This window comes from Ovis canadensis, chromosome 2, assembly GCF_042477335.2.
Source record: "Ovis canadensis isolate MfBH-ARS-UI-01 breed Bighorn chromosome 2, ARS-UI_OviCan_v2, whole genome shotgun sequence".
Taxonomy (NCBI): domain Eukaryota; kingdom Metazoa; phylum Chordata; class Mammalia; order Artiodactyla; family Bovidae; genus Ovis; species Ovis canadensis.
In genome coordinates this window covers 10,398,934-10,411,048 of record NC_091246.1, presented here as the reverse complement: position 1 = coordinate 10,411,048, position 12,115 = coordinate 10,398,934, and the positions used below count along the sequence as shown (strand labels likewise).

The 12,115-nt window shown below is 53.4% G+C and overlaps 1 protein-coding gene across 4 annotated transcripts; it reads right to left on the bottom strand.

Moving 5' to 3' along the window:
• Positions 1 to 1,901: 1,901 nt before the first annotated feature.
• On the bottom strand, positions 1,902 to 12,053 carry ALAD (aminolevulinate dehydratase). 4 transcript variants are annotated; one of them, XM_069575376.1, is made up of 12 exons: positions 11,844 to 12,053; positions 6,480 to 6,667; positions 5,374 to 5,424; positions 4,818 to 4,914; positions 4,233 to 4,368; positions 4,043 to 4,126; positions 3,852 to 3,940; positions 3,590 to 3,645; positions 3,415 to 3,502; positions 3,251 to 3,337; positions 2,706 to 2,835; positions 1,902 to 2,056 (listed from the first exon to the last, which is right to left on the bottom strand). In XM_069575376.1, exons 2-12 carry the CDS (start codon positions 6,599 to 6,601, stop codon positions 1,998 to 2,000), a joined length of 999 nt encoding a protein of 332 aa, XP_069431477.1. In that variant the 5' UTR covers positions 6,602 to 6,667; positions 11,844 to 12,053; the 3' UTR covers positions 1,902 to 1,997. The 4 variants fall into 4 exon arrangements, with proteins under 4 accessions (XP_069431477.1, XP_069431478.1, XP_069431479.1 ...); XM_069575377.1 differs by lacking the exon at positions 11,844 to 12,053 and adding an exon at positions 8,503 to 8,745; XM_069575378.1 differs by lacking the exon at positions 2,706 to 2,835 and having other exon boundaries at positions 11,844 to 12,030.
• Between the last annotated feature and the right edge of the window lie 62 nt (positions 12,054 to 12,115).

Sequence of the window (12,115 nt, the reverse complement as noted above, 5' to 3'; positions counted from 1 at the left end):
CCTGGGGGCTCGGGACACAGTTATTTGCTTCCTGAGAATGGTTTGTACCTAAAGGGCGTGTCTGCCTCCCATCTCCTTGTGCCTAGAACAGAGCTGGGCCCCCTCTCAGCTTGGCAATGATGAGTGTGGGATGACCTTGAAGAATGTTCCCTTCCACACTAATCAGAAACGAGTTCAGGGCCAGGGAGCACAGAAACGAAGGTGGTGCAAGGTTCTGGCATGGTCCAAACTCAGACCCGTCAGTGGCTCATCACTCATGTTTTCAGTCTCAAGGTGATTCTTCACATCCCAAAAGCTGAGTACAGAATGAGGTGGCCACAGCTCTGTGGAAGAGCACCAGGAGTCAGAGGGGAGCTGCCTCTAACTCAGGTATTTCTAAATTTTAAAATAGATTATACTGCTTTAACATCCAAAATAGTCTTGCTTTGGCTCTAGAGCTGGGATTCTCTGTCACTCTGCAGACAGGCGGGTGGACTTACAAACTGGCCCCTCGTTAGCTGGGCCTGAACTTTCACCTGGGGGCGGGGAACATGACATCGCCATGTTCCCAATAGGGAACCTGTTTCTCAAGCCAGAAACCCATGAAGGCATCTCGGTCCTTGCCTCAATTCTCCAACAGGAAAACGTTGGCAAAGCTTGCTTATTTGGTCTTCAGAATGTATCCTGAGCACATTCCTCTTCTTTGCTCTCCACTGCCACAACCTTGGTCCAGGTCACTGGCATGGTTCCCTGGGGTCTGCAGCAGCCTCCCAGCCAGGCTGGTTCTGGCTCGCCCCTCCATTTTTTTTCATAGCAGCAGAATGGGGGAAATTGGAACACATTAACGCCTGGTTAAGACCCTTTAGATGGCTTTCTATCAGATGCAAAATAGAAACCAAGCTTCCTAGAAGTGTGGGATCTACCTTTCCAGCCTCTGGTGCTGTCATCCACCTTCTTCATCTGGTTCCCACGATGGGGTTCCTGCTATTGCAGGAACCTGCACACTCTGCCATCCTTCTCGCAGCTTCTGACGTCCACTTCCCTCTCCTCTTGTTAAAGGCCTTTCCTTGCCCCTCAATCTCAGGAAGGGCTTCTCAGGCGAGGCCCCTCATCTGTTATTCTGTCTCAGACCCCTTCTTTCCCTGGAAGCACTATTACCATCTGTAACTGCCTTATATCTGTTTTCTTGTTGGCTTTCTTTCTGTCACCCTGGTTCCCTTGTGCAGATTCCATGCAGAGACAAGCTGAAGTCTGTCCTGCTATATAGCCCCAGGACCCGGTATTGTGCATGGGCACAAAGCAGACCTTCTCAAGAAATATCTCTGCAATAAAGAGTCTTTTTGGTGGTGCCATCGCCAACAGTCAGGAATTCTCTCTTTGCTTCTGAATTTCGATCCTTCGGCAGCGTTCCTGCTTGTTAACAAATTAATTCTTTTCTGCTTGTTAATGAGTAATTCTTCTCTGGGTTTATGGCTCAGAGAACAACAGGAGACCTCAGGCAGCCTGGCAACCACTGGCCTGTGTGGGGATCGCTTTCCAGTGGAATTGCAGCAAATGTCAACTCTAAACCCAGGGTGTCAATCTAGGCCTGTGTGCCCACCTCTGCTGCCAGAGGCCTCCAGCTTTCCAGAGCTTCTTAGGGTCCAAGAATCAACTTCCCTCTCTCCCTTAATGTTCCAAGCCCTTCTCCCAGACCCCACTGAGCTGATGCCATGAGTCCTGGTGGCTTTCCAGCTGAAGCGACCCCAGAGGAAGGAGCGGAGTTGGCAGAGGTGAGCTTCAGGACTGACCCAGAGGAGGGGCTGGGAAGCCTGGGAGAGCCAGTGAGGATGTAGCTGCAAGTGGGATGATTTGGCAGGCTGGCAGAAACCGCCCAGGGCTTCCAGGCACCCGCCAGCACATAAGCAGGAAGAGGGCAGGAGTGCACAGTTCTAAAAGCATCGTTTACTTTGGTTTTCACTTCTGCAAGGCTCAGGAATAGAAAAGTTCTCGTTCTTGAATCTGGTACACTTTCTCCATCACTCCTTCAGCCACTGCAGTAGCTGAGGCGTGTAGTAGGTGATGATGACATCGGCACCTGTGTGGGGAAAGAAGCAGGCAGCAGGGCAGGGCATCAGCTCGGGAAATACCTTCTGGGAGGTGAGGGCTGGGGTGGGAAGAAGGCTGCTATGAAAAGGCACAGCCCTGGGTGTCACCACCTAGGACCTGAGTCCAATTCTGGTCAGTCCTAGCTCTATACACTGTGTGACCTTGGGGAGGGCATTTTCTCTTTCTGGGCCTCAGTGTGCCAATGTATAAAATTGCACAGTGGGGGAAATAGACAAGCTGTGAGTTCCCCCACCACGCCATGTGCCTAACCAACAAAACTAGCTCTCATTTCTGAAATGACATGCATATGCCAATTACACGCAGCATCTCATTTAATCCCCTCGATGACCACGCACCATCTCTCCTATCCCCAGTCTACAGATAAGGACACTGAAGTTAGAGAAGTGACTTGCCAAAGGTCTCAAAATCAAAAAGTAACTGAGGGCTCCGTGTGCTTCATTGCTCACCTTCTACCCCGCAGTTTCATGTCCCTTCCCCAGCCTGTCTGTTTAGGTCAGACATTGGCATTTCCAGATAGGTGACTCCAGGCTGTCCCCTAACTTTATTTCCCTATTTGGGCAAGCTGCCTATCAGTTCCCTGTGGCCCAGGTCAAAACCCCCCATTCCTGCCTGCTCACCTGCTCTGCGGAAGGCAGTCATGACCTCTAGTACAGCAGCCTTGAGATCAAATGCCCCAGCCTGGGCCCCGTGCCACAGCATGGCGAACTCTCCAGAAACGTGGTACACAGCCAGGGGGAGCTCAGGGTGCTGTTGGGGAAGCAGTGGGGACAGGCAGGTTGAAGTGGCAGGGGGGTGGTTGTGCCTCTGTTGTCCCTTCCTCCCTGCCACGAGACCTGAGTCATTGCTGCTGGCAGCCTGGCCCACTCTTGAGTTGTTCAAAGGCTCCTCTGAGCCCTGGCACAGAGGCCCACAGTGTTTCCCTGGCAGGGATGGGATATGGGAGGTGGGGGAGCGTCCCAGTTCCTGGGCAGATTGCTTCCAACTCTGCGATTCCCTAGATCAAAGGTCCCAGAATCTGTGGACACACTCTCATCTCCCCAGCCCCAACTCTGGCCCTCGTTGCCCAGAAAGAGAAAATGCCTTCCCCAAGGTCACATGGTGTACGGAGCCAGGACTAACCTGATCTGGACTCAGTCTTAGGTGGTGACACCCTTGTCCTCACCTTGTTCTTTACCTCCCGTACGATGTCCAGGTAGGGTGTTCCTGGCTTCACCATGAGCAAGTCCGCTCCCTCCCGAACATCCCGGTCCTAAGAGATGAGGTATGGTGTGGGCAGTGCTTGGGAGGCGAGGCGACAGGGGTTGAGGCTGGGTGGGGCTCACTCACCACCGCGCGGAGGGCCAGGCCTCGTGCTCCGGGTGGCAGCTGGTAGCAGCGGCGATCTCCAAAAGCCGGGCTCGACTGAGCTGCGTCCCTGGGAAGCAGAGACACCAAGGTGGGCTCCAGCTTTGGGCTTGCAGGTCAGGGATTCAACAGCAGACCCTCACCCATCCCTACTCACCGGAAAGGTCCATAGAAACAAGAAGCGAATTTGGCACTATAGCTCATCACTGATACCTACAGGGAGACAACAGGGTCTCGGCTCAGCCAGCCCTTTCCACGTGTCCCAGGGTGAAGTCACAAGGAGAGGAAGGACCCAGGTCCAAAGAAGAGCCTGTGTCCTAGGCCCATTGGAGCTCTGGGCCTTGCTTCATCCACGTGAGGGGCAGACACAGGGGCAGGTCTGGCCGAGGCTCTCTCACCTCCCCACACCCCTCCCCTACCCTGTTGCCGAATCCATGTGCCATCAGAGCTTCCTTGATGGCTTCCACGCGTCCGTCCATCATGTCCGACGGGGCCACCACCTGGCACCCTGAAGGGCAGAGGGTGGCCTTCAGAACTCTGGGATCCTCCTCTATCCACCCTGCCACCTCCCTGACCTGGGGGTGCTCATCCCTGCTGGAGGCTCACTCACCTGCCTTGGCATAGGCCAGAGCCACCTCTGCCAGCCGCTGGCGGCTCTCCTCAGCTTGGAATGACCCATTCTCACTCAGAAGCCCTGAAGGACAGACAGCTGGGTTTGGGGGAACAGCTCGGGCCTCCACGCATCCCCGGCACAGCGGGAGTGTAGGTGGCCATGGGGCTGGTGGGAGGCGAGAGCTCACCACAGTGACCGTGGGAGGTGTAGGGGCACAGGCACACGTCGCAGGCCACCAGGAGGCTGGGGAAATTCTTGCGCAACAGACGGATGGCCTCGATAGCCGGGGAGTCCTCGGAGTCGGCTGCGGAGCCCCGCTCATCCTAGCGGCAGGGGAAGGACAACGCAGTGTGTCTGTACACGAAGTCTTAGGGAGGCATGGTGGCCTGCTATCAGAGCAGGCCAGCCCACTCCCTCATCACCACCACCGCCCCTGGACCAAGAGGCCTGGGGAGGACTATTCCCACTTTGTACAGGAGACCTGACTTGCCCATTCAGAGTTGCAGCCCTGCTTAGCTTCCTGATGCCACATGGCTGCTGTTTCCAGGGCAGGGGCTGTGTTCCTTCACTGGTGGCCCCAGGCCACCCATCAGACAGATGAACGCACCCATCAGACAGATGGGCAAGCTGAGGCCCCATGTAGCAGAGGCTGGGACCAGCAGAGCCTGGGACCAGCACCAGGCTGGAGCGAGGGTGTGGTCGTTGTGGAACCTCAGCTTGTTCGCACCCCGCCCCCCAGCCCTTTCTTCCGACTCCTCCGCCGACTCATCACCTTGGGAACTCTGCTGGGGACACCGAAGATCAGGACACAGCGTAGGCCCTCCTCCACCAGGGGTTTCAGCATCTCTTCCAGCCGGTTCACACCGTACCTGTGTGCCGAGGCTGAAGTGAGGCAGGGCCCAGGCAAGGGTCCCCCCACCCCTCTGGTCTGTGCCTCTGTTAAGAGTCAAGTTGCAGATGGCATCAGGAGGGCTTAAGTTTCACAGTATAGGGTGGGGCAGGAACACACCCATCAGACAGATGGGCGAAATGGGCAAACCGAGGTCCCATGTGGCAGAGCTGTGGGATTCAGCTTGGAAGACTCCTTCAAGGTTCTGTTACTGAGCTCCCATCTGAACTTCAACTCTCCTCTGCTGTGATGCCTTTGGTGATAGGCACCAGACTGCCTCTTTTGTTGTGGAACAACTCTGCCCCCGAGAAAACCCTTCTGATGGGAAGTCAGCCTCTCCAGATCGTCTCCCTCCTGGGTCTGCATCAGCTTCCTGGCACCTCCACCTGTGAAATCGCTCCCTCCATCATAACCCTGCCCTCCCCACCCCAGTTCCTACCTGGCCACTCCTGGGAGGCTGGCGATGGGCTGTTTGTCATCAGGAACATCCCTGCAAGAGCCGGGGATGGGCTATGGATTGGTAGCTGTGGGAAGGGCCAGCGGTGAGGGGGTGAGTGGGAGGGATGGTTGGGAACCTGGGAAGGGATATGGAGGCGGAGGTGGTGGGAGGAGGATGGGATCCAGTGTCTGGTTCCCCTGCCTGGCCAAGCCCAGGGCCTGAAATAATAATAGGAACAACAAGAATAACAGTGACAACAAGCAACTGTGCTAGAAGAACAGTACTCACAGGAAGGAATCAAGTGGGTAAGAACCTGGACTCTGAGTCAGAAGGTCCTTGGTTGCTAGCCCAGTCACTTACTGCCTGGGTGACCTTGACCACATGATATTCTCTTTGATCCGTATCCTGGGTGGATTCATTCACTCATTCCACAAGTATATATATATAGGGAATGCACTGTGCAGCTTGTGGGCTTTTAGTTCTCCAAACCGGGTAATGAACCTGGGCCCTTGGCAGTGAAAGCACGGAGTCCTAACTGTTAGACCTCCAAGGAATTCCCCATTCAACAAATATATATTGAGTACTTATTATGTGTCAGGTACTGTTCTTGGGGCTGGTGATCCAATGGTGAACGAAACAGACAAAAACCCCTGCCCTTGTGGAGATAACATTCTAAGGGATCATATCCATATTTTTCTCATCTGAATACTGTCAGGGCAGAATGAGGTAACATCTATAGGTGCTTAGCACAGTAGTACCCGGGGTACACTAAGCTCTCGATAAGAGTCAGGTGCTATCATGAATGATGATGACCGCCACCTTTTACATGTACAACCTACAGAAGATCTCAACTTCTGTCTTATGGCACAAACTCAGGGTGACAGGCAAGGGTTATTTTTATTTTCCAACAAGGAGGACTGTATTCTTTTCAAGGTTTATTTTTTCCAAAGATGGTTGTCCTAAACCCATAGGTCACTTCCAATACCTTGAGCTCCAAGCTGACAGTTCACTTTACCCCTTACAACACAGACACCTGCTCTGTTCACACACACACACCCCCAACCCACCTCCTGTAGATCAGAGACCTGGCTCATTGGGGGACTCACGTGACAAAGATGGGGTAGATGAGGTTGGAGGCGCTGAGGCTGGTGGCAGCTGTCTGCCAGTTCCGGAGCAGTGGGTGGAAGTAGCCGCTATGCAGAACTGACTGAGGATGCATGGTGGGCATGGAGGGCACAGGACAGTCAGCTGGTTGGAATGGAGGTCTCCCAGGGGGTCTGCCGTGTGCTCAGCTCTGGGGGCAATGGGAGGCACATGAGACATGGTCCTTGGTACCAGGAGGTGGTCACATTCCCCCAGGCTCTAACCCAGTGCTACTGGGGTTCATCAGTTCCTGCCAGTCTGCATCAAGATAAGCAGACACATGATAGTAGGCCTTCAGAAACTTCCAGAGCAAGCTGAATCTAATGATATAAAATCTGGATTTGTATTTTACACAGTCTCTCTTTTAAAAAAAAACAAACAAAAAACATGTCTCTAATAATTTATTTTCATTGTACTTTATCAAAGAATCAGTCTGGGGTGGACTGGACATGAATTACTATGAGAATCCTTGATCTAGCCACCACTTCAGCTCTGCCTATTCCATGAATGACATCCGTGGGCATGGCAGGAATTTCAGAAAAGTACAGATAAGCAGAAAGAGAAAAATGTCCTGTAATTCTGCCTCTAGGGAAAAGCACTGCTAACCCCTTGACCCATGGACTTCTTATCATGTAGGACACATGTGATAAGTGGGCACATGTGAACAGGATTCAATGGCACATGTGCACAGGATTAAAAGGACACGTGAACAGGATTAAAAGGACAACACATGTGAACAGGATTAAACGGCAGTGTCCGACAGACAAGACACCCCTGGGAGTGGCCACAGGTGTCCTTTCCAGCCAGACAGCCTCATGTTGCTCCCCAAGCACCTGCCACACTTGGCCACCTTCTGGTTCATTTTCTTTCCCTAGGAGGCTGTGCTCCTCTTTCCACAACTCCCCCAGCCCCAAATCCGACCAGGCCCTCCACGAGACAGTCCCTCCTTCCCTGTCCCTCTGCGCCGTCTCCTCTCGCCCAGATCAGTCTCTCTTATATAACAGTCCTCTGTGGACCTATCTTATCTCGTCCCAGTAGGCAGAGCTTCTGCAGGGCACGGTCCACACTTAGTTCATTTTTGCCTCCCCCACAGCACTCTGCCACACAGTAAATATTTAAGTGCATGAAGTACAATGACAACATGCACTCAATGCCAAATAACAGGTGTAAGAAGAAAGCTCTGGCATTAAGATGTGCTTCTCGAGCACCTACTATGTGCCAAGCCACGGTGGGCACTCGCACACGTGGTTTCTCATCCAGCTGGCACTGCTGTAGTGGGAGGTTGGGCAGACTGAGTGCATCTTGGAGAGGCTGAGCCCACTGCGAACAAGCCAGGACTTTCCCAGTGTGAGTCAGGAGGTCAGAAGCTTGTTGGAAGAAGATAGGACTCGAAGTTGGTTTTGCAGGATGAGTGGGTTCAGCTTTATAGAGGGAAATGGGAGAACGTTCCCTCTGGAAGGGAAGGAAGGGGCCAGGGTGGGGCAGGAGGATGGGGTGTGGATGGCTGGGAGGACTGAAGAGGCAATTGAGGATGTGTGTTTGGAGGAGAGGAGCTAGGGGTGGGTGGAGGGTGGCCAGGATGAGGTCAGGGAAGATTTCTGAGCTGGGGGTGGGGGAGGGGCTTGGTCAGAGCCTGGCTTTAGGGAGATCATTCTTGCAGCCTTAGTGGAGCCCAGCCAACTAAGAGTAGAGGAGGACAGGCTGTGGGGCTAAAGGGGCGGGAAGGAGGGACCATCCTAAGGCGGCCAAGAGGCAGTCTCTTGGGGCGGATGCTCTAGCTTGCTTGACCTGGAGGACAGCGGAGCCAGTGACAGGCAGGAAGAGGGCGGTGGGGAGCCGAGCTTGCAGAGAGAGGAGGTGGAGAGCTCTGTTTTAGACACTTCCCTTTGGAAGTGCCTAACAGCCAGCTGGGGGGGAAAACAAAGAGCTACCAATCTCTCCTTGTATGAATGGGACCTAGAGGCCCAGAGAGGGGCAGGGACTTACCCAAAGCTGCACAGTCTCCAGGCCTGTTGTGGGAGGGGGGTCCTTCAGTACACTGATGATGCCTTCCCCTCCCTCTGCCCCCCAGTTCTCCAAGGCCCCCTTGGCTTCCTCCCAGCTAGCTCAGGGGCCGGCTTTGTCTGATCCTCCTCCTTGGCGGGGTTGGGGTGGTGGGGTTGGGGTTATCGGGAGCACACAGGTTCCACTTCACCGCCACACCCCTGGGGACAGCCACATCATCTGACCCAGGGCAAGCCAGGCCTCCCCAAAGATGGCCCAACCCCCATATGAGCGTTCGTTCAGAAGCTACAAAGTCCTGAGCGCTGATTCTGTGCAAGATTTGCTCTCAGGTCTGCCAAGGATTAGCCCAGCTCAGAGACGTTAAGTCTCTTGCTCAAGACCACACAGCTAGTTAGTGACTGAGCCAGAATGTGAGTGAGTTTGTTGCAGACAATGACTACAGGGTTTAGCCTACTATACCCCATACTACTGATAAACACTTGATTCAGCAGAAGTCTCTCTGCCTATACTATCTCTGCCTTGAGGCTGGAGAGGTGCAGGATATCAGAGGAAAAAATACTGAGGGTGTGTCACGTTCTGAGCACTGCACTAGGTACTTTATACACATATATTATCTCATGTAATTGCAGAAAATTGTCCTAATTTTTAGTGCTAAGAAGACGGAGGCTCAGAGAGGTGAAGTGACTTGCTCAACGTCATTCACATCACATTTTGAAGCTAGGTTCTAACTTACTTTCCAGAGAACAACAACCTTTACGGCCGCTGGCCCCAGGCTTCTGGAATTCAAGACTGCATTCCACTGGTCTCAAATCTGTATCTACTTTAGAAGGCTGCTGAAGGAACAAATGCCTTCAGAAGCAACAGGGCAGGCTGCCTAGGGCCGTGCAGTCCCAATTTACCCAGAGGAGACTGGGGTTTTAAGGGTGGGGGGCAAGGGAGAAGGGTGAGAGTGGTAAGGGGCAGGCCTTACTAGGGCAGTTTCACTTTTATCTGCTTTTTTTTTTTTTTTTAAATTTTAGGTTTCCGAGAAAGATTTGAGAAATGGGTATTAGTGCTGAAAACATTAAAAGAGTTGAAATCACCAATCCTGTTTAATCCCTCACATTCTGCTGTGGAAGCAGGGTGCAGAAAGCAACAGGAGTTGTTTGACATTCAGGGCAAGTCATGTACCGCTCTGAGCTTGACCTGGCTTCCACTCAAGTGCCCTGTTACCTGCCCACACACAGTCATCCTGTTACATACGAGCTTAATAAACAAACATTTGTGCAGCAGAACACCACCCCCTGAGTGTCACAGCCAAATCCAGATGGAAGTTTTGCTTTACCAAAAGACCCTCAAGGACTGGAAGATTTATCACAAATTTGGGAAAGGCCCTTTTCCTAAATTAAGGGAGCCTCTAAGCCACAGCTCAAATCCTGTGACACCACACTAAAGACAAGGGCAAGTCACTATGGGATTCAGAACACATTAGCTTAACTGGCAGGCTGTAGCAGGCAGTGCAGAAAGAACAACGTTTCAGGGTCAAAGTCCCAGGTCTTGTCTGTGTGTGACTCTGGGCAAGGTTGCGGAATCTTCATTTCACAATCTATGAAATGGGAATGATACTATCTAACTTAACAAAGCTGCAGAGAAGATCAGAGATAGTGAAGAGGTACGTGCCTGGAACAAGGAGCCACACGGGAAACACGTAGCTGCTGCTACTTTTACTGTCATCAGGAGCAGAAGTGAGCTGACTAGACCTCCAGGAGGGTCCTCACAGCTGTGCCCTCTGCACCCAGAAGGGAGAACATTCCCTCAAACCTGGATGGGCCACAGGGTCTTCCAGGATATCTGAAGTGGGGGGTTCCTGCCTTCCAGCAGTTTACATGGTAGAGGGGAAACCATCACCATACTGATGCTTCAGTAGAGGGGTGGGCTACAGGCTGTGGGAGGGACCTGTCTCTTGGGGAATCAAGCATGGATGGCTTCATGGAAGAGGGGACACTGAGGCCTAAGTAAATTTCAGACTGATTGTGAAAATGTCTCCTTCCTTGGAAGGTAACCTCCCCCACCCAAGAGTAACCTAAGTTGGGCCCGAGAGAACCACCACCAGGAGGAACTGAGAAGAGCTGCTGGGTCTGATCCCCCCGTGTTGTGTTCCTCTGAGGATTCCAGAGGCTACGGTCTTAGCACAAAGGGTTGCAAGCTGCTGCCAGGGAAAGCTGGCTCTGCCACTAGCAGGGCAGGAGACAGTCAGGAGAGCCAGCTAGGTAAAAGGTGCTCAGGGCTGAGAAATCCAAAGCCCCAGAAGGGCCTAGTTGGTAGGCAGTTCTGAAAAGGATCTGACTGGCTGCCTGTTTATTCAACCTGCATTTCCTGAATATCTATTCCGGCCTGCCCCACGACTTGGAATGGAGATTAAAGAGAAGGAGACCCAGGCCTTGACTTGACTTTGAAGAGCCCAGTCTCATCTGGGCTTAGATATTTGGAGCTAAAAGGAGAATCTGCCAGTTCCAAACTCCTAGAACATACTGGTTAAGGGGGTTCCTTAAAGCATGCTGATTACATCACTGAAATGATGGTAATTTGGGCTGACACTGGTCCAAGATTGTACAGAGGGTCAACGGGGCTGGAAGGCAGGTCTCCAGCAAAGAATTCTTCAGTGTCCACCATTACCCCTGGAACTTTAAGTACAGATTTCAAAGCAGCCTATCAACAGAGGTGGGCTCCTGGAGAGCTCTGCAAGAATGGGACAGGGGAGGGAAAAGGCAGGACAGTGACTATGCACCTGGCTGAAGCTGGTAGCACGACGGTTAAGCGTGTGGGTTTTGGAGTCTGTGGATGTGGGTTCAAATTCTGATTCTGTCACTTTTCAGCTGTAAGACCTCAGTTTTCTCATCTGGTAAATAAGAACTTGAACCGACCTCAGTGGGCTGTTATAAGATGGAATGGGCCAGTGCAGATAACGTACAAGCAATCCTAGCACTGAGCGGCTGTTATTGTTTGCACCGCCCTCCCGCATCCTGCGAGGCACCTCCGGCTCTGAACTGAAGGAGAGAGCCCCGGTGGTCTCCAACGGAAAGGACTCCAGAGGAGACTCGGAGCCCAGGCCCGGGTCTCTAAGGGCAATAGCCACGCAGAGACCACCCCCAACCCCAAACCCCGCTGCAGCTGAACAGTCTACCTCTAAGAGCCCCAAATAGGGGTCGCACGGTGACTCCGTCCCCAGCTGCACAGCCGGCGCTTGGGGCGTACAGCACAAACTGGGTCTGGGGACACAAGACTTTGGTGCCACAGCCCCCGCCTCCAAGTCCGCCATTTCCCCGAGGCCAGACCCTACTCACCTGCCTCCCTAAGGAGTCCGAGACACCGCTCCCGCCAACGCTGTCGCGGGCTTTAGTCTCCCGGAGGCCACGTGCGGGCGGGGCGGCTCTTTCCGAAGCCGCACTTCCCCCCGCTACCGCAGCCCGCCCCCGAAGGCGAGCAGGCCACGCCCGCTACGGGCATTTTGCCTGAGGGCTGGTCCGCTCCGGCCGCGGCCCCTCCTACAAGTCAGCAGGCCTGGCCAATCGGGTGTGCCGAAGGGCTGGCGGGCCCGCCCCTCCCTTCGCCGGGA

Bases quoted from the DNA above. Each gene is read 5' to 3' on its own strand.
- ALAD (XM_069575376.1), bottom strand. From the start codon at position 6,601: ATGCCCACCATGCATCCTCAGTCAGTTCTGCATAGCGGCTACTTCCAC. The intron at 3,338-3,414 runs GTGAGTGAGCCC...CTCATCTCTTAG, and splicing joins GCCTGGCCCTCCGCGCGGTG to GACCGGGATGTTCGGGAGGG. The intron at 2,057-2,705 runs GTGAGCAGGCAG...TTCCCCACACAG, and splicing joins GACTGCCTTCCGCAGAGCAG to GTGCCGATGTCATCATCACC.